Raw genomic sequence first — 26,381 nt, 5'->3', positions numbered from 1 at the left:
ATGAGAAATTCTTCCTTATGGCAGAAACAGCATTGAGGGAGTCAGGATAAATTATGGCAGGTGAGATGAAAAGTTCAATAATTTTACTAAGTGCTAATTTGATGGCATATAATTCGGCTGTGAAGATGCCGCAGGCTAATGGTAGTGAGGCTGTAACAGTAAGAGAAGGAAAAACTGCAGCAGCACCAATCTTACTGGCTGTTTTGGATCAGTCAGTATAGATTTTACAGGCATGGAAGTTCAGAGTAGTGTGAGCTAAGTGCAACTGCTGGATATTAAAGGAAGGTACAGTATTCTTCCCCCCACTCCAGAAAATGTGTATCATGAGAGGCAGAAACGTACGTCCAAGGTAGAACAGGCGGAGTTGCATTCTGAAAAATATCGCTTAAATTGATATTCCAACTCTGAGAAAGCTCTTTAATCCTGAGTGAAGTAGGTCTGTTTTCATTTGGCTTGCTCTCATAAAACAAATCCCACCGAGTATTACAAAGATACTCCCAACCGGAGTGAGAAGGAAGACTCTGGATCTTAGCAGTGTATTGGAGCAGTAATGATTTCCTGCGAAGATGTAATGGAGGATCATGTGCTTCGATATATAGACTCTGGATTGGGGAAGTCCTAAAAGTGCCCAATGCTGTCCTGAGAGCACTATGCTGGATAACATTTAAACATTGTAAAGTAGTGGTCCTGGCAAAGTCATAGATGGGACAACAATAATCTAGCTGTGAATGGATCAAAGTTCTATAAAGATGCAGTAGAGTATACTGATCAGTGCCCCATGACATAGCCAAGACTGATCGTAGTATATTCAGATGCTTTAGACATGTATTTCTTAAATGAGAGGTGTGAGCTTAGAAGTTCAGCTTGCTGTCTAATATCAGTCCAAGAAATTTAATGGTACTAACAAGCAGGATTGGAATATTGTTTATTTGTAGTTCCGGATCGGGATGGAGAGTTTGTTTCTTGCAAAAGTGAGTGAGAGTGCATTTCTTTTTTGATAGTTGGTAGCCATTCTGTGAAATCCAGGATTGTATTTTGGTAATGGCAAGTTGGAGCTGCCATTCAATGGTGTTCATACTTTGAGACTGACAGGAAATGGTACAAGGTCATCCACTTACATGTAAGTTTCAACGGTTTTTTGGATATCTCATGTTATGCTGCTAACTAAGATTGAAAATAGTGTTAGACTAAGTATTGATCCCTGCAGGACTCCTTCACAGAGCCAGCCCGAACAAAAGTGGGGCCCGGTGCAAAGTTGACTTGCGGGGCCTCGATACTAATTTCGTACAACAGAATAATTTATTGCATTTTGATATTTATTACACTGCACAAATTGTTTTAGAAAGGATTACATGAAAATGATAAATAATTAAATTATTTTAATAAAATTAACATTTCAATCACAAAAAAATCTTTAAAAAATCAAATAAGAAAAATAATTGCTTCATATACTTATAAAATACAATTTGGCATATGACTTAATCGAATAAGGTCACAATATGTGATTTTTGTTTTTTCATTTTCTTACATGTTTTATAGCAAATTCGTTGATAATATCATCATAATTTAGTTTTTTGGCTATTTCGGATTCGAGAGATAAAATGGCTAAGGAGGTAAATCGTTCTTGACTAATGCTAGATCAAGTAATTTTTTATTATTTTCAATCTTAAGAAAGATCTTTCTGCAGATGCGACGGTAATTGGTAAGGTCAATATAATTTTCAGAACAGTAACAAAATTTGGATACAATTCAAATAAATTATTTTTCAGTAAATATTGTAATATTGTGATCCTGGTAGGCAAAACTCGAAGACAAATTTTGATTTCATTAAATAAATCAATGCAATCAATATCGTTTTGCAAGGTCGCATTTAAGTCTTTGCAACAAATCAAGAACAAATTGTTCTTGATGGCTCACGTCTGGAGTGCAATCTATCTAATAAAATTGTGAAATACTTAACTGTATTTATTATTTCCTTTCTAACTTTTTTAGCCAAAGCAGAAATCAGTTCATCTTGTATTCTATGAGATAAATAGGAACGTGATGCTGACTCTATGCACCGATCCAAATGTTGTTTCATGATTGGGTCAAATCTTGCAAGTAATTCTATGAGACCTAAGAAATTACCGTTGTGCGGTTTATATAAAGCATCGCTACTGCCCCTGAATGCCAAATTATGTTCTGATAAATATAAAATTGCAGCCACTATTCGTTCACAAACACATTTTAAACGCTGTGTTTTGTTTTTAATTATTTTTTCATGTTCTTTGTCAATAGTGTTTCCAAGTTTCAAATTCTTTTCAAGTTGTAACAATTTGTACATAGCTTGTAAATGATATTCTTATCTTTCATGACTTTATAATTGCGAACTTTAATGTACCCAATCGTTAAGTCCAGTTAAACAAAGAAGTGGTATTTGAAGAGAACAACTTACACGCATAACACAATGTTGCATCTTTGTACTTTGAGTAGAGTAACCACCTTCGTTCTTGACATTCCCCATTCGTTAATTTTTTTAAATAATAATTTTCAGAAAATCTTATCTGTTATTTTTATCTTTCGGAAAATTGTAGTTTTTTACTTGTGTCACGCCATTTTGCATGATAGCCATTCTAAATTTATCAGTTATAATTTCGGGCCAAGTACCAGGATCATTGATATTGACATTTTCGTCTTTGGAATAATTCATCTTGTTCTTTGTTCGACGCTGAAAAAAACGTTTCCCTCTGCTTCATGATTATCTTCCTATTCTACAGTTTTCTTATCATCGTTTTCCTCTTCATTAGGACGAGAGCTGGCTTTATAATGATCAGGATCGTTTTCGTGGATGTCGCACGGCGTAATTTCATTTCCGGGAGTTTGATCTTCCAGTAATTGTGAATTATGCATTTCTTCAGTTGCACATTTTCGGTTTTTAAAAATTTTGCAAGGGAGTTCCTCTGTTTTTCCACAATTTCTTCTCTCTTTCTTTTTTTCTTCAATTTATCAGAGCCACACATATACTTTCTTCCTGCATCTCTGTCTCTACTAGTCATGTTGCGAAATAGATACGAATATGTTATTTATTTATTTATTTATATATATATATATTTGGGGGAATATTTATTCAATAATTTCAAATGAAACTCCAATAAATTATTATATAATTATTATTTATAAGGAGAGATATTTTAAATATATCTGAAAGAAAATATATTTTTCCACGTTCTTTGGAGAATTCTTGGCGGGCTTTCAGATAATGTTAATAACATGACTATTGACATTTTATTTCTTATGTATATTAAAAATATGGCCATTTTATGGTGATGCTGCTAGATTTTGCGACAGTATTAAACAACAAAAAAAAAATGAAACTATTTTTATTTTGCAAAATCAGTCAGCGGCTTGTGGCATTCAGAAACGCGAGGCCTTGTGCGCTCGCACCCCCTTGGGCCAGCCCTGCTTCTTCATGAATGTGAGATGCAGCGAGTACGTTTTTATATCGAACCTGAAAAGAATGCAAATGCAGAAAATTTTGAATTATTTTTGACAAATGGCCCCTAAGCCTCAAATGGTAAGGGTCCATAATAATCCCATGATGCAATGTAGCGTCAAATGTTCAAGATCTAGGTTGACCATGACTAGACGTTGTTTCGTGACAAAGGCACTGCGGATATGAGATTCAGCTTTGATAAGCACGTCCAGCATTGGTCTATTCTTCCGAAAGCCATACTGATGATCTGGAAGGAGATTCTGTGACTCCAGGATGTAAGTAAGCCTAGTATAAACCATCCTTTTGAAAATTTTACCCATGCAGCTCATAAGAGATATTGGCCTATCATTTTCAACACAGGAATGATCTTTTCCTGGTTTTGGTAAGGCAATAATGAAAGAATGACGCCAGGAAGAAGGATAGGCATTTTCGGAGAATATCTGATTATAAAAGATTAACATGGTACTCAAATACTCTTCAAGTAAATGCTTCAGCATAATGTAATGAACTCCATCTGGGCCTGTGGCACTATTTGAAAATCTGTTTAACGATTCTTGAAGTTCTATGAATGTAAAGGGTTGGTTGTACGGGAAAGAGCGGTGTGTGAAAAAATTGATTTTATGTTGTTCTGCACTAGCTTTGATGTTCTGAAATGTGGACGCATAGGAGGCAGAAGCAGAAATTGTAACAAATGATTCAGCAACTTCTACAGCTGTAGATAGGTCTTTCCCTTTCCAATGAAGTATTGGAGAGGGCAAACGAGCAAATTCCCCATTTATGCCTGTATTCTTTTCCAGATAAGGCGTGTGTCGGTGTCTTTTGTGATTGTTGAGACAAAAGTGATCCACGAGTCTCGTTTCACTTTCTGTCTAATTTTGCCTTGCTTTTGCTTTAAGCCTTTTATAAGCAATGAGGTTATTAGTGGTGGGATTCTTACAGAAATTATTCCAAGCTCTGTTTTCCCCCTGTTTGGCAGTGAAGCAATCTGCATTCCACTAGTGAAATGGAAACTTTGGAATGTAGGCAGTCAGAATCTGATTGGTGATGTAAGTATTAACATCATCAATAGGTTCTTTTTGAACAGAAAGTCTGTTTAGAAGTACAGTTGATTCCGGTTATTTGGGACACATCGGGACTAGTGCATTTTGGCACGATTAAGCGACTGCCCCAATTATCCGAAGTTTCATGTAAATAGTTAAAAATACAATGTACCCCCCTTTACAATTAGTTCACTGTACAATCAAACGACGTTACGATGGAGTCACCATAGTAAAGTACCGTTCACTATACGATGTGTAGTAAGTGTTGGTCATTGTGATCATGTTTGTGAATTGAATTTTAATTCTATTAAACAGCTATTCTAATTAGCGAAAACAGGAGGAATATTATCCACAGGCTATAAAAGTAAAGATATATTAAGCACAAATTTACCCTTTATTACTTTGCCAATTAAAAAATTAAATGATACGTGAAATTCGGAAGAATACACGTAATAATCGGAATAATTAATACGTACTGTAATATGTACATACTAACTAAACTAGTTGACATTTCTGTTCACTGACATTTGTGGATGGGGGTTAAAATTTAAAACAGTAAAAAGATAAGCAATCAATAACAAAAAACATGGCACACACAAATTCCAAGTAACACGATATGCGCAAGTGAGAATGGAGTAACAAGTTACAAAGCTTTAAAAATAGGAATGAAGAGAAGATCTGAAAATTAATTTTTTTATATGATTGAAGATTCCATGGAAGTGTAAACACATTTCACCATAATAACCCACAGAATTCCAGTTGTCAGTATTATCGTAAATTCAGTAAGATCAAGTTTACTATCCGTTTATGATAGATTGCACTAACAGAAAAGCCTAATAAACAGGTGACTGATAATTGTTTTTATTGTTTTATGGTTGTGACCTCCACAAATCCAACTGAACTACGTGGTACAGTCGGAGACAATCGTAGGGTAATCTCCAGTGCTGAGGTCTCCTGCCCCGATTAAATGGCATTTTGTCCCAATTAAGCGAAGTAAACCCTGGCTATTTTCTCGATTGGTTTCTGTTTTTTAAGATTTGCCCCAAATAAATGGCTGCCCCGATTAACCTGTGGCTCAAATAACCGGAATCCACTGTATTTGAACAGAACAGCCATCCCAGTTCGCCTTTTTAAACTTCCAAGTGGATCGTTGATCAGGATTTGGAGTTACCCCTAACTACAAGGAACAAATAATCGGAAAGTGATCATTGTTAAAAGGATCGGTTAATACAGACCATGTCATGATTGGCAAGATGGAAGGTGAGCAAACTGACAAGTCAATTTCAGAAGTAGATCCTGTAGGTAGGAGATTCAGAGTTTAATAAATTCAGATCATTATTATTTATAAATTCCTCAATCAACTTGCCTCTTCTGTCCACTGTAGCTGATCCCCACAATGGATGGTGTCCATTAAAGTCACTGAAAAGACAAATTGGAGTTGGGAGTTGTGTAATGAGGTTGTCAAGTTCTGAAAGGGCAAGTGGTAGAGATGGTGGAATATAAATCGAAACAATGGTAACTGAAATACCAACTGCAATCCGAGCTGCCACAGCTTCTAGGGTGGTTCTTAATTGGATTGGTCTGGATGGTATGTTAGAATTTACAAGAATGGCTACTCCTCCATGGGCAGGAGACTCTGGGCTCCTATTTCTTCTGTATATCATATAATTTGAGAATTTCGGTGAAACTTGGGGTGACAAGAATGTTTCCTGTAGGCATATATCTATGGGATTAACCTGAGAGATTAAATCCCTTAAGTCATCAGAATGGCTGCTTAGTCCTCTAAAGTTTCACTGTATGATGTTAGGCATTATTTTGGTTTGGCTGAGGATGATTCATCTGACTTTTTTTGCATGCAGAACATTTTTTCCAGTCTTTTTTTTTTTTTTGGGAATAAGAGGCATCCAGTATCCATAATGTCATTGGCATGGAGTTCTAGGATAAGTTCTTCATAATTTAGGTGTATATCCACTTCCATAGTGTTGGTGGGTGGATCAGTTTCCTTACAGTCTTTATTAGGTTTCAAATTTTCTTTGTCATTTGAGACTGTCAAAGTATCAGTTGGAATACTAATTGGGGTGTTGGTGGCATTGCTGGTTTTAGTTTTAGAATTATCTTTTCCAGTGGTTGATGAAGTTGCTTTAACCCAATTAGCTAGCGAGGTGTTGGGCGGTATTGGCACATCTGTTTGAATTGCAGTTGTATGAAAACTTCGGGTTTGAGAGACATAAGATGGACTAGGCATGGTCAACATTATTTGTCTGCGTGGCTCAGGATGTGACTTTATGTTCCTCTTTGTATTTTTCGATTTTCCTATCTGTTTTCCACATTTCACATGATTTAGAAAAGGCAGGGTGACTGCCTTTGCAGTTGGGGCAAATAGGAACTGCAGCTGGACAATCTGCTTGAGTATGATCTTTTGATTTACAAATAGGACAGATGGCGTCACCTCTGCATGCCTGCTGCGAATGGCCATATTTCTGCCATTTAAAACAGTGGAGAGGATTCGGGATGTATGGGCGAATTCGGCAATTTAAATAGCCAGCTTTTAGTGAGGATAGCAAATCAGGAGTACTAAAAGTTAAAATGATGGAAAGAGTTGGAATGAGATTTCCATATTTTTTTTGTCATTATTCTTTTAGCACTGATTACCCTTTGATTGCTAAGTTCTTGAACTAATTCCTCCTCAGACACTGTAATTAAGTCCCATTCTGTGATGACGCCTTTTGATGAATTTAAGGTATTGTGGGGAATAACAGATACTGGCAACCCACCAAATGTCGTTGTCTTTAACAGCCACTCAATGTTTGGTGGTGGCTGTTTCAATCAGGATATCTCCGGATTGTAGTTGCTTTACCATTTTTGGTGACCCTGCAATAGATTCCAGATGTCTTTGAATCATGAATGGAGATAACTTACCCAGAGGCTGGATGGACAGAAGAGTGTATCACCAAAAAATTGGGAATGTCTGGAGAGTGTGCTTCTGTTCAAAGCCTTTTAGGTTGACTACTGTTGTTATCATGACAGAATTCTTGCCTTGAGCTTTAAGGCTCTAAGGGTGGAAAATTGTTAAAATCCATGATGGCTCCTTTTTGCCCTGGGGGTTTATCTTTACCACCCAGGTTACCTGCCCCACCACAGGGAGGCAGGAGCAGTGCCACGAGGTGACCAAGCAGGTGACCAAGCAGCTGAGTTAGTAAATTAGTATTTATAGAAAAAAGAAACAGAAAGGTGGGTTCCCTTTCTGGGCCTCTGCCTACTTCTTGTAGAGCGAAAGTGCTACTCTGATATACAAATAAAATCAAGAAATCGGTTTTTGAAACAAAAAATAGAATCTGTTCGCTCAAATGCTCTTTGCAGAAATCACTTTTAGAAATGCACTAGAAATCGCTTGGCCACGGAACACTTCGCACCCGGGGTCATTAAGCAATGCCCACTACTGATTCTCTCATCAGTGACAGTTTATATAAATAATGAAATGTTTATAATCCAGAGGGATGAGGAATATGCAATTAAATAGGGATTTGCAAATTTAAAACTGCAAGCATATGTGTGTGTCTTTCTTTGACAGAAACTTTGGTTCTGTCACTGGGGAAAGTTGGTTTCTTTTTTGAAGTTTTACCATCATGTCTATTCCATTATTACAACTGGAGTTACTACTGTATCTTTGTTCTTTTTTTTTTTTTAATGAAAATCTTCTTCCAATGGCACTGAAATAAGTGCAACTGACTACTTAGTTTTGCATTACCTTTGTTTGTATGTATGCACACACCAAATGTGGGCCTCCTCAGGACCCACATTTGGAAAATGGATTATTTTCATAGCTGCCAAAAACATATTTCTTAACAACAACAGGCCTGAATAATTAGCATAACTCAAAGGAAAATTATGTTGTATGAAATGAGATTCAAATAAACATTCAGCATGTATGAGATTATTGTCACCATAAAATGCAATATTACTTTTGGATTTCTTTCTATGCACTGCAAACACTGTCATTGTGCTTATCTGTTTGCAAATTTCTGATTACATCATGTTTCCTGCCACTTAAAATTGAAAAAGAGAGAGAGATGCACAGATCAAAAATTAATCTGCTCATATGTGGTAATGTACTACATATTTTGATGTCTCTGCTTTATTCTGAATGCAAATTTTCACTGAACTATCATATCATTATGTAATTTGCATATAAAACAATGAAGTTTTTTCTATAATCATGATTTGACCCTACTTTCACTAATATCAACATGTTACTTTTCTCACGGATAAAGTTTTTTTTGGACTAGTCTGACTTACCTATGGAATGTTTGATTTGGTCATTTTATTAATGCCAAATATAATGAAAAACGATTTTATCTTTTCTTCTCAGAATATACAAAATATAATGGTGTCAGCAAAAATTTAAACAAACCTCCTTGCAACTTTCAATACTGCATACTGGGTAGCAGAGGTGGAGGGTGACATTAATATGTATATGAAGCAGCAGTGTATTACTGAGCTCCTGAATGCAGAAAACCTTCAGATTCACTGAATATTTATGGGGATGACAGTCAATGTGACATGTCAGTAATGGTGGTAGTGGTTTGAAGACCATGCCAAGATCAGGCTGTCATCACACTGAAGTAACAGTGGAAAATGAGGAGAGGGTGTATAAACTGAGTCATGAAGGCAGATGCATTACAAAATGGAAAATGTGTAAGAGAGTGGGAACATGCTTTAATGCATTGAAAAACAATTCTGGACAATCTTGGATACAGGAAATTGTGTGCCAGGTAGGTTCCATGAATGCTAATGCCATCACAAGAAGCAGAAAGTGCATATGTTGACCTCATTCAATAGCACGAGATAACGAGCGACAATTTTTTGGAAGCATTATCAATGAAGATGAGACTTGCATACACAATTGTGAATTGGAGTGAAAGTGGCAGTCTATGGAGCAGTATTACAAGGATTTACTGATAAGAAATTCAAGGGTCAGCCATCCAGTGAAAAAAAAAAAAAAAAAGTGGGTTTTTTTTTTTGGGAAGTTATCCTTGTGGATTTCCTGGAACAGGGTTAGATGTTCAATCTGATTCCCCAATACCAGCCTGACCCTGCAGTATCAGACTTCCACCTGTTTGGCCTTTGTAGGGGAACACTTTTCTGATGCTGTCGCCGTCATTGCAGTTGTCAAGAAGTCTCTTTACGCTGACTACAACTATCATTAGAGGGGATGCAAGTTCTGGTTCAAAAGTAGTGGAGAAAATGTGTATCTTTTGTACCAAGTGGAGATGAATGTGAAAAAATAAGTGTAAGTACTTAAAGTAAATAACATTCAGTTAAAATCAGCATAGCTGCAATGCTATCCAAGAAAAATAAACTTTTTAGAAGCATTATTTTGTTGCAAAGGAAATGTGTTTATAACAAAATGGGAAAATCCCAATTGATTACTTAAAAGGGTGACACAAAACAGGAATTAAGAACACAACACAACACAGTAAATCAAAATGTCTTATAATGGGGGATTTTAACGTCCCAGATATTGACTAGAACTTGTGGATTGGCTACTCACACACTAGCAAGGTTTTTGCGGATTTATTGGATGAATGTTTTCTACAGCAGCATGTTCGAGGGGCAACCAGAGAGAGTATAATACTCTTGATCTGATTATCAGCACAAATTCTTCTTGCATTAAGAATCTGCAGATTTACTTAAATATGTAACTACCATCATGGGTAAAAGGAAGGGTTTTTGCTTTTGTAAAGGTGATTACAGGGTCTCAGATAGTTTTTAAATTCCATAAAATCAGACCAACTAATGATTTTACCAATAGCAAATTCTAAATGGGAAGCATTCAAGGAAGTAATCTTGAAAGTTACTAGGCTTTTCATACCACCTAAGAAATAGTGTTCAAGGCTTAGGCCTAAATGGATGTTAGATGAACTAATGAGACTTGTGGCAGAGAATTAAAATGCATCAGATACATATAAATTATCAGGTGACACAAAAGACTATGGTAGATATAAGCTAGTCTGTAATCAAGTCACAAAGGAGGTTAGGCAAGTGAAGGCAGATTATGAGAAATCTTTGGCAAAGGATGGATGCAAAGAGGTACAGCAAAGTTATGTAAATTCTAGAGGGAAGGGGGGGGGGAATGGATCAAATTGGTCCACTAGATATTGATGGTTCAATTGTTGATGATCCTACTGAGGTAGCTGACAAACAGAGAGTATTTTGCATCTACATTCACACATGAGGAATTCTGTAGGGAAGTGGAGGCCAGAAGCTTATCAAACTCTAGCAGGGAGCTAAATGATGTTGAAATAACTGAGAGCAAATTGTTGAAATTGAACATAAGAAAGGCACCTGGGGGTGGATGGGATCTATCTAGTTATACTAAAGGAGGCAGCAAAGGAAGTAAGCAAACCTATAGCCATAATTATGAGAGCATCCTAGGACTCAGGGGAAGTCCCCATAGACTGCAGATCTGCAAATTTGTCCCCAATATACAAAGGGAGATCAAAGGGTAATAATAATTACAGACCTGTTAGTTCAACTTTTGTTTTGGGAAAAATAACGGAGACTGTTTAAGGAAGGACTGCAGGATCACATAGATAGGACTGCAGTTAAATTCAGACACAGCATTGGTTTGTTAAGGGCAGGTCTTGTCTGACCAATCTGATTGGATACTATGTGTGGTCACAAAGGAACTGGATGCAAAAAGTAATTTTGATGTCATATACTTGGATTTCATGGAAAGCTTTTTGAAACTGTACAGTAGTAGTCTTCCAATGTGCAACATGAAAGACTACTACTGTACATAAATCTCTGTCATAAATCTGAAGAGTTGGCAGCTATGCATTTTTCAAGGTTGTTTCAGATAATGGTTTGAAGTACATTACAAATCTTTCAGTAGGTGCTGATCAGTTTTCTGTGTTTATAAATAATTGTATGTACACATAATTTATACTGATGGTAGCAAAAAGAGAGATTTTAAAATTGTAGGACCGTTGTCTGATTTTGGCTTACAAATTCAAAAGAAGCTGGAATTCAGATCTAGAAGTTTATGAAATATATATATCAAGTCATATATAAATAGGTTTAGAAAATACTTTTAGAGTAGATTGTCGATAATCCAAACTAACTGGGATGGGGGTGTAGTTCGGATTTTTATACTTATCAAAAATACTGTTCTGGAGACTAAAAAAAAAGGTTCAGTAAGTTTAGAAATAAAAACACTAAGTTGAACATACGTATTTTTATTCATAAGTAACAAAACAAATGGAACTTTCAGCCACAATAACATATGAATAAGCCTTTAATAAAAATAATTACTTATTTTTTGCTGCACATTTTTAGAACTTCATTTCTTTGTTGCCAGATCTCTCTCTCTCTTTTCAGCAAGAGTATAGTTGAATAGCATTTAATTTGTTGATCGTTTGTCAATTCAGCATTCAGTTTGTTTGTTGATTTTCACATATCATTTAATTTTGTAATTGGCAAGCTAATAAAAGTGTAAATTTGTGCTTTATATCTTCATTTTTATAATTGTGGATAATATTCATCCGATTTTCATTTAATAGAACTGCTGTTTAATAGAATCAAAATTCAATTCACAAATGTGATCATAATAACCGGCGCTTACTGTAATTGTTTTAAGGCACTAGCATAAAAAATAAATAAATGCTGGCTCATTCGGATTACTGATATTTCGAATTAATGCTGTTCGGATTTTCAATGCTCTACTATACATCTTCTCTTGTGAGTTTTTATAATTTTTTTAAAACAAATTCTGATTTGATTTTTTGAAATAACTTCACTCTAATAGGCAGAGGGAAGCCAAGACAAAATAAGAAATTAACATTTAACAGCATTTACATAAAAAAATTTAAATCTTTTTGAATTTTCAAATTCTTAAAACTCACTGTACAAGCCTACACCCAATGCATATAAATTTATCATGGAAAGGTTACTTGATGGTGGTAGTGTGTGTGTGTGGAGGGGGGGGTGAAAATTAAAAGAACCCGTAAGTATGAGCATATGTACAGCTGTGCCACAATGAGATGTGAACTCAAGGTCACCAAGAACAGTCTATTTTAGAAGTAAAGGATTAGCATTAGTAGAGGCAAATGATGCAAAAAAGCAAGCTTATGCAGCATCAGCCAAAAAAAAAAAAAAAGCACTGCAATTTCATCCCTCCATTCATTCCAAATACCTGTCCAGCACAGCCTTAAATTTATTTAGGCTATCAATTTCCACAACAAAAGATGGAAGTCTGTTCCACCAATCAACTACCTGCTGGATAAAGGCAAACTTCTGTACATCTATCCTACAACTGTCTTTCCTCAATTTGAATTTATGCTCTCTCAGGTGATTATTCTGAGCAAGAGGAAGAATCCCATCGGCATTAAGCATTCTCAAACCATTCAAGGCTTTATATACCTCAATCAGATCACCTCGCAGCCGCCTAGTCTCCAAACACTGTAATCTGCAAAAATTAAGCCTTTCTTCATAAGAGCAACCCTTTGTTCGATTCACTAATCCCTTCTCTGTACTCGTTCCAACAGCTCCACATCCTTCTTAAAATGAGGCCTCTAGACCTGTATACAGTACTCAAGGTGTGGCCTGACCATCGCCATATACAAGGGGACAATCACCTCCTTATTCCTGCTAGAAAAATTCCTGTATATCATTGACACTTTTTATTATTAACAAGACACCATGAGCTACTCTTGCAGACCGTCTGCACTACTCAAAAAACTTCATATCTGCCTGCACAATTACTCCCAGGTCCTTTTCATTCCCTACCACTGTCAGTGTAGCACCATAGAGTTGATACGTTACTCTGGGTTACTGCTTCCCATATGTAGTACTTTACATCTGTCAATGTTAAACTTCATTTGCCACCTCTCAGCCCATCTGCTCAACCTTTCTAGATCCTGTTGCAGCAGCATACGGTCGTTAGTGTTATTAACACTAATGACCATTCAACCATCCCTTTATCTATAGCAGCAATTTGCCTCCAATACCACTGCTCCAATTTGTGCAGCAGTATTCCATGTGCAACAGTATCAAAAGCCTTTCTAAGATCCAAATATATGATATCAAAGTTATTCCCTGCATCCAGTTGCTTTGTGACCACATCATAGTATCCAATAAAATTGGTCATACAAGACTTCCCCTTAACAAACCCATGCTGTGTCCGAGCTATAAGTGAAGTCTTGTCTAGATGATCCTGCAGTGCGTCTTTAACCAGCATCTCCATTAATTTCCCTGGAACAGAAGTTAAACTAACAGGTGTATAATTACTTGTATCGCCCTTTGATCCTTCTTTGTGAACTGGGGTCACATTTGCACATATACAGTTCATGGGTACGTCCCCTGAGTCCACAGAAGCTCTCATAATTATGGCTAAGGGTTTTCTTGCTTCCTTTGCTGCCTCCTTTAATATAACTGGATAATCCGATCCACTCCAGCCTTTCTTATGTTTTCTCCTCCACTTTCCTCTCAGTTATTACAAAATCATCTAGCTCACTGCCAGAGTTTAGTTCACCTCTGGCATTCCCCTCCCTGAATAACTCCTCATATGTGAATGTAGATGCAAAATACTCATTACCCATGAACTGTATATGTGAATGTAGATGCAAAATACTCATTTAGTTTGCTAGCCACCTGAACAGGATGATCAACAGTTGAACCATCGATATCCAGTAGATAAATCTGATTCATCCCCTTCCTTCTAGAGTTTACATAGGTAAAGAACTCTTTGCTGTTTTTCTTTGCATACTTTGCCAAAGATTTCTCATAATCTGCTTTTGCTTGCCTAACCTCCTTTGTGACTTGGTTACCGACCAGCTTATATCTATCGTAGGCTTCTGTGTCACGTGTTAATTTATATGTATCCCAAGCATTTTTCTTCTCTGCCACACGTCTCATTAGTTCATCTGACATTAATTTAGGCCTAAACCTTGACCAATATTTCTTAGTTGGTATGTAAAGCATAGTAGCTTCCAAGATTAATTCTTTGAATGCTTCCCATTTTGAATTTTCTGTTGGTAACATCATCAGTTGGTCCCAATGTATAGAATTTAAATACTGTCTCAGACCTCCGTAGTCGCCTTTACGAAAGCAAAAACTCTTCCCTTTACCCTTGTAGTAGTTACCTCTTTGAGTAAATCCCACTTCAGCATACTGTAATCACTGCCACCTAGTGGTTCCTTTATCTGCAGATTCTTAATGCATGAAGAATCACTACTGATAATCAGATCAAGAGTATTACTCCCTCTGGTCTGAGTCATGATTTAGATTTAATTTCAATAAAATTCAATTTCAGTACAAAATTATAACCCAATGCAGTTATAACACTATATATATATATATATATATATATATATTTTATTTTATTTTTTTCAGTATCGAGTTATGTATTAATTAATAATGTTACGTTTGTAAAATCTAAGTCGTTATTTAGTCAAAAAATACAATTTAATTGATAATGAAGTTTAACAAGATTAATAAATTTTACTGATTGATCGATAATACTATATATATATTTTTTTTTTATGTGAAGCTAACTAACACTATGGCCGCAAGTTAAGAATGGTAAATCTACGGCCACTAAGTATTAATTAACTTCCAAAATCTTGCTATATAAATTCAGAATAAACCAAGGATCTTGACTAGGTCTATTATTGTTATATTAAATTATTTTTATAGAAAATAATTTAATATAACAATTAAGTCAATAAAGCGGCTAAATATAGCTAAAAATGTTGCATGCACCCGAGCTGCAAACCTTGTAAAACACGTGGATTGGATACCCTTACCGATACTAAGTAATAACTTACAAAATCTTTATTGAAGTTAAAAATTAAACTAGGAATATAAAGCTACTCTAGAAAATAAATTTTCTGAAGATTCGCTGAAGTAGATTCACTGAAGTAGCAGTGGGAGTGAATGCAGATATTAAATGTACTATTTTATAATAATATGATATTAACAAAAATAAATAATATAAACAATCCTGAAATGCTTTTGAATAACAATTTCAATTAATAGCTAATGTGTAACATCTAACAATTGTCTTTAGTAATTCACCAGTATTTATTAGTGATGAATTACTAAAGACAATAGTTATCTTCTTTACACTTAAGACAGGACAAAAGAAACTCTTTGTACCTAAAACAGACTCAAAAGCAGCACACTTAATGGAAGGTGAAGAAGAAGACCCAAAATAGCCTCTATCTGGTAGTGACCTTGGATTCGATTTTGATGGAATGCCATTAAATTTATGTGTCATTGTTATGGCTATACCTAAGTATTCCTATACAACCTGCTTTGTGCCTCTGTGATGAGCATTACTGAATAATTAGTCATGTATGCTGTGTAGAATTTTTGTGATTTGTGTCATAGTATGTTGATTTTATTATGTGACTAGCCTCTTAACAACCATCAGTGACCCTACCAGAAGAGATTCTTGCTGATTTCCATCCCTTCCATGAGGAGCAAAATAACACCATTAGGCTTCCCTTTCAACAACTCTGGGATTGTGAGAGCTAGCTTTTGAAGATCATAAAGAATGAAAAGGAATGGGAATCTTAGACAATAAAACAGATTATTGTCTGTTTAATGGGAAAGAGAGTAGTATCAGATGCAACAAGGAGGATAACAGGGCAGTGGCATATGCATCAAATGGATCCAGGAATATCAAAGGGAATATAGGATATCAAAGGAGACGTTCCTTAAGTGTAACATTTTCTCTTGCTCAATACAGAAAGTGATTCTAGGTAAATGTTTTTGTCTTGATTGACACTTTAGAAATATGAAACAAATTTCTGTTTCATATTTCTGATTAGCCCTTTCATTTTTCGCATCATTCACATACTCAAGAATAAGTTCAATTTCCTCTATTTGCTATAATAATAAAAAAAGAAGGCAAGGCAGGAAATATACCCAAATACATCGAGGTCATCCAGGGAAGCTTGCAAACAACAGATAAAAACAATCACTCTTGGTGTTACAAAATATTATCAAATAGTTGATAGCACAAATTAGTCCAATAAGCACTAATCTTAAATTATATATTTATTTCTTATAATAGGAGTCCTTGGTTTACAGATGTTAATACAAATTCAACTTTTTTGTTATCTTGAATGTTTGCTTTAAAAAACATATCCTTCAAGTCAGTTTGTTCTTTTCAACACAGAACACAGGCAAGGAAATACTCTCACTGACTAGAATGGCAAACCAAAAACAAAGTTCCAAACAGGAAATATATCCAGATCCTCGTTAAATGTCTTAGAATCTTGTTAGTCATCACCTCATCTTTCCACTATGTTTTGTAAAAGGTGCACAACTAAATTCTGACACAAGACATGCTGAGGATACACAGGCTGCAGCTTCAATTTAACCACTTTAACAGAAAAAAAAATTCAATTTGGGAAGGATTATAAACTTGATAGTTATACTAGGGTTATATTGATGCACATCCTGCACAGGATGGTATACCACCAACAGATGTCCATGCTTCTGGCACTTAAAGCAGCATACTTTTCTGCACATTTACATTCAGTGATGTCCTGCTCTTCATCTACACGGTACCACAAGCTGAAACTCTTAATACCTTCCAACAAAAGTGTTTCTTTGATTTTTCCATTGAAAATTCCAGTAACTTCTGTTAGTTACTGCACAAAAAGTAAATATACAGGATAAGTTAAGCTGTCTTGATAATTAAATGCACATGCTGAAAAACAATTTAAAATTACCTCTCATATCCAATCATTATTAAAGCTTTATCATAATGCAAGTTGGGAACAAAGGCTCAATTGCTGAAGGGCACAGGTTTTTCTATTGACATTTTGCTTGCTTTCAAAGATAATAATGGAGATAATATTCAAGTGAGAGAGAATAAGAAACAAATCTACAGTGCTGCAGAGGCATTTTATTTTCAAATTTAAACTATTTCTTTTTAAAAATAAAAATGGATTTTTGACAGTTGTGTTTAAAGAAAATTGAAAACAAATGTGGTATGAAAAAGTGAACAATTCTGAAAAAATAAGTAACTCCATTAAGAGTGTGTGTGTGTGTGTGTGTGTGTGTGTGTGTGTGTGTGTGTGTGTGTGTGTGTGTGTGTGTGTGTGTGTGTAAAAAAAGAAAATCACTTGTGCAGTTAGTTATGGGTTAAGTGCTCAGACGTACAAAACTGTGAAGTGCCATTCTAGACAAGACAGCATTTTTAATGTTTGCAGAACTGAGTGAAGTTGGTCTCTCTTTCACAGTAATAAGTACTATAATGTACACAAATTTTGAGAGCTGGTGGAATAAACATTTCCAACATTTATGTCATGTGTAGTGCTCTGAACTCAACCTCAAAGAGCAACTTTTAAGCTTGATGTCAGAGAGGATGTAACCTGACAAGGATAACCAGCTATTCATGCAGAGCTGTTATATGTGCAGGTTCTCTGCAAGAATAGCAGAGAACTGGAAAAGCTATACCAAATCCAAGATGAAGGGATAAGCAAAAAGGCATAACCTTTCATTAAATTCAAGGTGAAATTCAACTTCACAACAAAAGCTGTTACAGCAGTTATAATTCTATGAGTAGTTTTTAATAAACAGCAGAGATACAACAATCCAAAACTTATCTAAGGTAATGTATAAAAATCTTCAGCATTCAGACTTACCATCTTTATACATTCCACAGTAATAGGCCACTTTATCTCTGTAGTCAGAATCAGGAGATTTTTCTGGAGTAGCATACGAAGCTGCTGTTATAGATGATGGTGAGTGCTATTTTCAATGAAATAAACTGTATCACATACAAGGTGAATTTTTAATTCACTTGACCACTTCATTATATTTGTAACTGAAATGGTATGATGAGTGACTAGTATTAAAAAAAAAAAAAAAAAAAAAATACAAGAGAAATATTTGTAATGATATAATATATATTAATGTAAGGAGCTATTTCACAAATTACACATGATTTTTTTAAAATTTTTTGTAACTTTTTATCCATCCCCCAATATTATGTAACAAAAGCATTAGCCACCCATTCCCCAAGCTTGTACAAATATAGATCTCAGCCATGTTGGTGGAAAATGTTAGAGTGTAACATGACCATTGCACATACTGTGAATTATGACAATAAACATAAAATTAAATCAAATCTCTTTATAACTTATTTTAAATTAAGTTTACAGAAATTACTCTGTACAAGCTAATAAAATCAAAACTTTTTGGATGGCTAGTAAACCTCACAAATCCACTAATCAAAGATTGATGAACTGAGTCACAGAAAAGTTATTGGCAGTTCACTCTAACTTCAATAGTTCATTATTGGAATCCACAGCTTTCAATATTTTTTAGTTATATGCATGTGTGAGAGTGTAGGTACACAGAAGTATTTATATAGAGCTCATTCTGCTATAGCATGCCTTTTTACAACATGCATTTCAAATTATGCCTACAAAACCTATGCGATGGCATATTACACTCTTTTTCAGTAGTCATTTCAGTTTATGATTATTCACGAGCGAGTATTGCATATATTTTCTGTGTAAAAATGTATATACAGTTCCCATAAAGAGTGTTTCAATCAAAAGGCACTGGCATGTAGTTCAATTATTTTTAGGTTTCAGAATTTTGTCATCTGAACCTTTTCTGTCATATTTGGGATGAAACTTTTGAACATACAATTTCTAAATTAAAATTTTGCCTAATCAATTGCATTTTTTCATCCTCAGTTTAGTCCATTTGAAGAATTAAAAAAATAATGATAACACAATGGTTGTAGTGTGCAGATATACAAACTGCCAAAATAAGTGTACCGAAGGGTGGATATCAAATACAACTGTTGCATTTACTTTATTTATTACTGTTCTCTTCCCTCCCCCCCACAAATAAAATTGGTTTCAGAAGTATACTGATGATGCTTTTAGACTAAACCCACTGAGAAAAAAAAACAGCTGATTAGGCAAAATATTAATTTAGAAATAATAAAATCTAAACAGAAATATTTAGTCAATTTTTAAAATCAAATTCAGAAATTTCAGCTGAAATATGAAAAAAAAAAAAAAAAAGTCCAGGTGACAAAATGCCTAAACCTAAAAACAATTGACAGACTAGTCCCTTTTAATTGAAACACCCTGTATATGTATTTCTTACTACCCATGCTATAAAAATGAGTACAAGAAAAACAATAGTGTTTAAAAAAAAAAAAGAAAGAAAGTATTAAATATTGAAATAAAAATAGAAGTTGCAAAGTTCAGGCTAAAATGGTTTCTGACATGAATTCAGACATAAAAAAAAAATTGGATGATATGTTCAAAAAAAAATTGGATGATCTGATTAGTAATTACGGATTTATTTTAGAAGAGGGGAGAAAAAAGCAAGCTAAGCAACCAACCTTACACTCATTTTTTAAAAAACCAGCCTGATACAAGAAGACCCCCCCACCTTATCTAACTGAAAATTAAGACAAAAAACAAAACAATATTGGTCACACATGCTTGATTTCAACGAATATTTTTTAATAACTTTTGAGTTTTAATGTTATTTACCAATCATGGTATAAAATATATCATTATTATTAGCTATATGGCGCAAGGAAGCCTGAGGCTTATGCTGCACCAGCCAAAAAAAAAAATAAAAAATTCCCGAGTTACCCTGAGAGAGAGAGTCAAAAGTAGAAGAGAATCACCAAGAAAGAGAAGAATGATGATATCCAGCTCATGACAAAAAGTTTAAAAGTGAGGTAAATATTGACAATTTATAACTTTTATGGAACCTATCCCTGACTGTTATATGGAATGTGCATTCTATGATGTATATTTCTACTATGTGCCATTTTATTGGAATGCATGTTGTGTGTCATAGCAGGATAAGATGTACATGAACTCCCTGACTTATGTAAGGGTTGCGTTCCGCGGATCACTACATGTCAGAATTTCCCCTCATGCTTGTGCAGCACTCGCAACTGTGCTCGCTGAATTGATTGCATCAAAAAAAAAAAAAAAAAGTTCCACGAATATGTAAATAGTATTATTTATTGTATTTATTAAATTTTTTATCTCATGTGCAGGAAAAATTACAAAAGCGTGCAATTTAAAAAAAATTCAAAATTATAAAATTACAAAAAAGAGAGGAGACAGGTATAACGTCAGTAAGTATTACCCTCTCGAGCATTGTTGCCAGAATCGACATCTTCAGCTGATAAGTATGCCGCTGCGGAAGTTGAGGGCTGTGGAGATTTAGAAGGGGTTGGCCGCTCAACCTTACAAAAGAACATTAATGGTGACTGAAAGGTGGCTTTTTTCTTTTCATCGTAGATTTCTTCGTAGCAAGCACGAATCGGTTGCTGTCAGGATCCATCTTCTCAAACCTTGCCATTGCCGTCTCTCTGGTGACGAAGCATCTCGGCTTCTCATTTGGTTCATCTTGAGCTTCCTGCAAGTCAATAAGTTCTTCATTAGATAATTCCTTCTCTTCTTCCTCTATTAACTCCTCCACGTCTTTGGCATCAACCTCCAACTGAAGTAGCTCTGCAACCTTTACAATCTTATCTGTAACCTCTTCATATGAATAGTCTTTTCAAAACCTTCGAAGCCTTTTACGGGGCGTGGGCATATTTTCTTCCATGTGCCATTTAAACAACTTTTAGTAATTTCCCCCAGGCCTTATTAATGTTTAAGATAGCATGGTAAATACTGTAAGATTTCCAAAAGTCTCTTAACATAATTTTTCTCGTCTACAGTAGACAATGCCTGAGCAAATGTTGTGCATAAATAGTATGCTTTTAAATTTGAAATAACACCCTGATCCATAGGTTGGATGAGTGAAGTCGTGTTTGGCAGAAAAAATGATTCTCGCGTTCCAATTGAAATCATCTAGATGCATAGGATGTCCCGTAGCATTATCTAATAGAATGCAAAATCTTGAAAAGAATGTTGTCTTTACAATATTTTTCAACCTTGGGAATGAAGCAGCATTTAAACCAATCTTCAGAGAGAGATACTGTTATCCATGCTCTCTGGTTCAATTGGAAATGCAAGGGTAGGGTGGCTTTATTGATGCCCTTAAATGCACGAAGATATCCAGAATGGTACACAAGCAGTGGTTTTAATCTGTAATCTCCCGCTGCATTAGCTCCAAGCAAGAGTGTGGTCCTATCTTTTGACAGCTTGAAACCTGGCATTGTCTTTTCCTCTTTGGCAATGTATGTTCGATCCAGCATTTTTTTCCAATAAAGAACAGTCTCGTCAACGTTAAAAATTTGCTGCATCAAATAGCCACCTTCATCGATAAGTTTTTCCAAGACATCACAAAATTTCTATGCAGCTGCAAAATTGTCACTGGCGACTTCACCGCATACGATGGGATTCTTCCTCTTGCTCAGAATAATCACCTGAGAGTGCATAAATTCAAATTGAGGAAAGACAGATGTGGGGAAATTTGCCTTTAGCCAGCGGGTAGTTGGTTGATGGAACAGACTTCCATCCCTTGTTGTGGAAGTTGGTAGCCTAAATAAATTTAAGGCTCAGCTGGACAGGTATTTCGAATGAATGGAGGGGTGAAATGGGAGTGGTTTTTTTTTTTTTTTTTGGCAGATGCTGCATAAGCTTGCTTTCTTGCATCATATGCCTCTACTAATGCTACTTTAATGATGTGGAAACCAGCTCGATGCTTGAACCTATTAAACCACCCATTGCTTGCCATGAACTTGGGTTGGGGTTCACCGTACTTATCCTTAATATCTTTATAAATACTTGTTGCTTTTGCTTGAATGGTCATTAGGCTCAGGGGCACTTGCTTCTGAATCTGATTTTCCATCCATATTATTAACAGCTGTTCCATCTTCGATATAGCACCTGAACGCTGTTTTGTGATCACTATTGATCTTAAGTGCATTGATCTTTTGACATGTTCTTTTGCACATGCACTGTCCTTTAAAATAGTATTCACTGTTAAAGCAGCTAGACCTAACTCCCTTGCAATAAATAAATAAATAAATAAATAAATTTTCTGTTTATACTCCGGGATGACAAAACGGTCAGAGGAGTTCGCAAGATAGATAGAATACAAGAAACAGCACCGTATTCAGTAGTCACGGGCTTGAACCCCGGTCACTCAAGGCACGTGTACTTATGCACCAGCGCGCCTGACCACTAGGCTACGGCAGATGACAATAGATGACACTAGGCTACGGCAATAGATGACAAACTCTGTACTGCTTCGTACTTCGTACTACTTCTTAATTATTTTCATCTTCATTTCTAAATCAATTTTGTTTTGTTTCGTGGCACTTCCACCACTTGCACTTTCCATTGGTCCCTTTCCCTTCATCATTTTAATATGTAAATAGGAATGAAAAGTTTCTGAAAATTTGTTTTTTATGTGATTGAAGATTTTAGTGAAGGGGAACACATTTCATCATAATAAGCATAAAAACCCACACAATTGCAGTTATCAGTATTATCGCAAATGCAATAAGATCAAGTTTACTACTCGTTAATAATTAGATGAACTAACAGAAAAGCCCAATAAACCGGAAAGCAAATTGTTTTTACTGTTTTATAGTCATGACCTCCAGAAACGTGCTTTAGAAAAATATCACAAAGGGGTTCAAAATTGATTCTTATAACAGGAACGTATGATAACAATGAAAGGTAGTGCAATTTCCATTTAAAAGGTTACATCTAAAAGGTTATAAATATAACCTTTTAGAGAGATAAATAGCTTAGTAATATAGCGAAATTTTCCACTTTCAAGGACTTGGAACGAATTACAAAAAAAAAAAAAAAAACCAAACAAACAAACACAATGTGTTATTGGGTTCACATTACGATATTTTCACGATACCTCCATTTATTCCTATGGGATGCAAAATACGTTTTCACAATTTTTTTAAGTTTGCACCGGCCAGTAAAAACTTACGTAAAGTCTAATTTCTGTAAATTGAGTATTACTTAAGTCAGGGAGTTTCTGTATAATTATCTTCATTTATTATTGGTAATTTGTATATTTCATAAAGTATACAATTTTCTATAAAAAAGGAAGCCAAGCCCTAGGAGGAGGAGTATACACTAAGTTTGCCTCTCCAACCACCATTTTAGGTTCCTTTTAATAATATTTAAAAGTATAATACTGAACAACAAAGAAAATAGAATGGAATGGAATAATAGTGCACCTTCCACCTTTTTTCTGATCCTTATGCAATTCTTCTGCACCCTCCATACTTTAAAATAACTTGTGTAATTTTGGCTTCGTTAATATCTCAATTTTAGGCCTGATAAACAGGACTACCCATGAAATCTAGAAACTTTACCAATTTTTACATAGTTCTATTATGTGTTAGTTTAACTTACTTATTGTAATACTTTACACACACACACACACACACACACACACACACACACACACACACACACACACACACACACACACACACACACACACACACCTTCATAACAACGATCCACTTGGTTTAATTAGTGCTATTAATATTTTACATGAATTCATTTTATTCAATTCAATGTTAAATCCTAATTTATTCTATCTTAATATTTTCTTTCCCTTAAATTTAAACAATTACCACTCCAATTATGTGTGCCTTTAACTCATGGTTCTAGGGGCTAAGAGGCAAGGTACACATAAGAGTTCTAAACGTATTTAAATGGAAACTTTATTTCCATACAATACTTGGCTGTTCACTTTAACAAAATACATTATTCATAGTTCTGCATATGTTCACTAATAGAAACCACCTGCCAGTTGATGATAAGCCAGTAGCTCAGAAACACCTGTCCTTGTGATGCTACAAAAGTTAAAAAGATATTAGCAACTTAGGTAGAACTACTGATAATGGTATTAGACTCTACATTGAACATAGCTCAAGGCTTAGTGACAATTATCCAGCCTAGCTCTTCAGTGGGAGTAGAATGATCTCCATAAACAAAAATTGAATGGAGTAAAGCATACAAATAACTCTTAAGATTTAATATAAAAAGGTATTTATTTTCACTTCAACATTAAGTTAATTTATTCCATTTATCCCTTAATTTAAATAACAGCCGTATCTGATTAAATCAAGCTACAGACTTCAATAATTCACTGAAATGTACTGAGTAACATCTGTAATATTTTTATTTGTGAAATATTTCATTTTTATTTTATAAAAAGTTCATTTCTTGTTGTTTTCAACAAATACTACCTTTATACTTCACACAAAACTGCATCTGCTTATCAACCTAATTTAACACAAAAAATAACTTGAGCAAAAATAATATTATGGCAAATCTGTTTTGGTAACGATTCAAACAATTAATACTTTAAATATTATTTATTTATTATAAATGTGTTTGTATATTTATAATCATTTATCATTTATAAATATAGCAGAATCTGTATAGCCCAAAAAACATTTTTTTTAAATGTTACTCTTTTTTAAATGAATCTTTTTTTTTTTCTTTTTTTTTGGATAACTGACTTTAAATGTAATTTCTATAGAGTATAAAAGATAAGTAGGATAAAACTTAATGAAAGAAAATTAAATAATAAATTTTCATTATTATTTAAACATTATTCATGCTGAAAATGCATGTGCAGCTTTTAAAATAAATACCAGTATTTTGTTGCTTGAAATATGACAGTATTTTAAGGCACATTGTTATATATGCATAAAGCAACTATCACCTTCAGCATGTCTTTCCATCTGTCTGTTTGCATTTGGCAACTTGACTCCCCAGAGGATGGATTTTCATTAAATTTTATATCTAACTCTTTTAGAAAGATCTGTCAAACAATACCATAATTTCATTCAAATCAGACCAATAGAAATCCAGCAAATACAGATGTATTTCTTTTCATACATATCACATAGGCTATCCATATACCATATATTGCACCTGAAGCACAGGAAATTTATATTTGTTGCTTTTTGCTCTTTTTTTTATTATTATCGTTTAATAAATACATAAATTATGAATTATTATTTGCTTATTATATTAATCAAAGGGAAACATTAAATAAATTATATTTCAATCGTTATTAAAATTCAGGAAGAAATAAGTAAACTGCATTACAAAAGTTTTGTTGATCAAAAGTTTAGTATACTAAAAGTATACTAAAACTGTTTTAATTTATTAAATCGCAAAGCCTGAAATATGTTTTGCATTTCACATGCTGATTATAAAGTTGGAAAATACGTACAATGACGTGAAAATAATTATTTTCATATATTATTAGTCAATCAATTAGTAATTGATTTACCAGATAATTAGTTATTTACTTTTCAGTTCTATTAACCACAGAAAAAGAAAAATCTAATTAATTTAAGAAATAAAAATCTAACACTCAAATGTAATGTAATGCATTGTATACATTAACTTGTACTGTATATAGTATATTAATTGATTATTTAATTCTTGTTACAATTCAAACTTCTGGTAGCAATCTGAAGTGATCTAAATGCTTTAGGCTTACTGGCTGTTGACTTCAAGTGGTGTATATTCATTGCTGTTCAAACATCTAAGGAATTTATATCAAACTGTCCAGAGAAACTTCATAGAAAATTAAATCAAGGGACTACCATAGAAAATTTAAATAACAAGGTATAGCAAAAAACTAAGAAGTTTGATGGGTCAGTGAAACCAAGCAGGCTGGATAGATTATCCATGCCACTTCTCTGATGTGATGCATAAAAATTCTGATAGAAAAGTAACAAGATGTCTGCATTTGATTGTTACATAAACTTTCATTTGAAGTAATTTATATATTAACTTTATTTATTTATTATTATTTTTTTTTTGCAGTGAAGTTTTCATGCATATTATTATGGTTGGCATTATATAAAAGTGAACAGATGAAATTTACTCTCCTTTGCTTCATTTATA

General features: G+C 34.4%; 1 protein-coding gene across 2 annotated transcripts in view; it reads right to left on the bottom strand.

Moving 5' to 3' along the window:
- The window catches only part of LOC150084701 (fasciculation and elongation protein zeta-2-like), a 215,114-nt gene that overhangs the window by 71,732 nt on the left and 117,001 nt on the right, over positions 1-26,381 (bottom strand). For both annotated transcript variants that reach the window (XM_090375435.1, XM_090375436.1), the window contains one exon: positions 18,174-18,279. In XM_090375435.1, coding sequence (XP_090231561.1) covers positions 18,174-18,279 — 106 coding nt within the window. The remainder of the gene's footprint in view (positions 1-18,173; positions 18,280-26,381) is intronic.

This window comes from Mastigoproctus giganteus, chromosome 6 (assembly GCF_048544385.1).
Source record: "Mastigoproctus giganteus isolate SK-2022 chromosome 6, ASM4854438v1, whole genome shotgun sequence".
NCBI classification, from domain to species: Eukaryota; Metazoa; Arthropoda; class Arachnida; order Uropygi; family Thelyphonidae; genus Mastigoproctus; species Mastigoproctus giganteus.
This window is presented reverse-complemented; position numbering and strand designations above follow the sequence as displayed.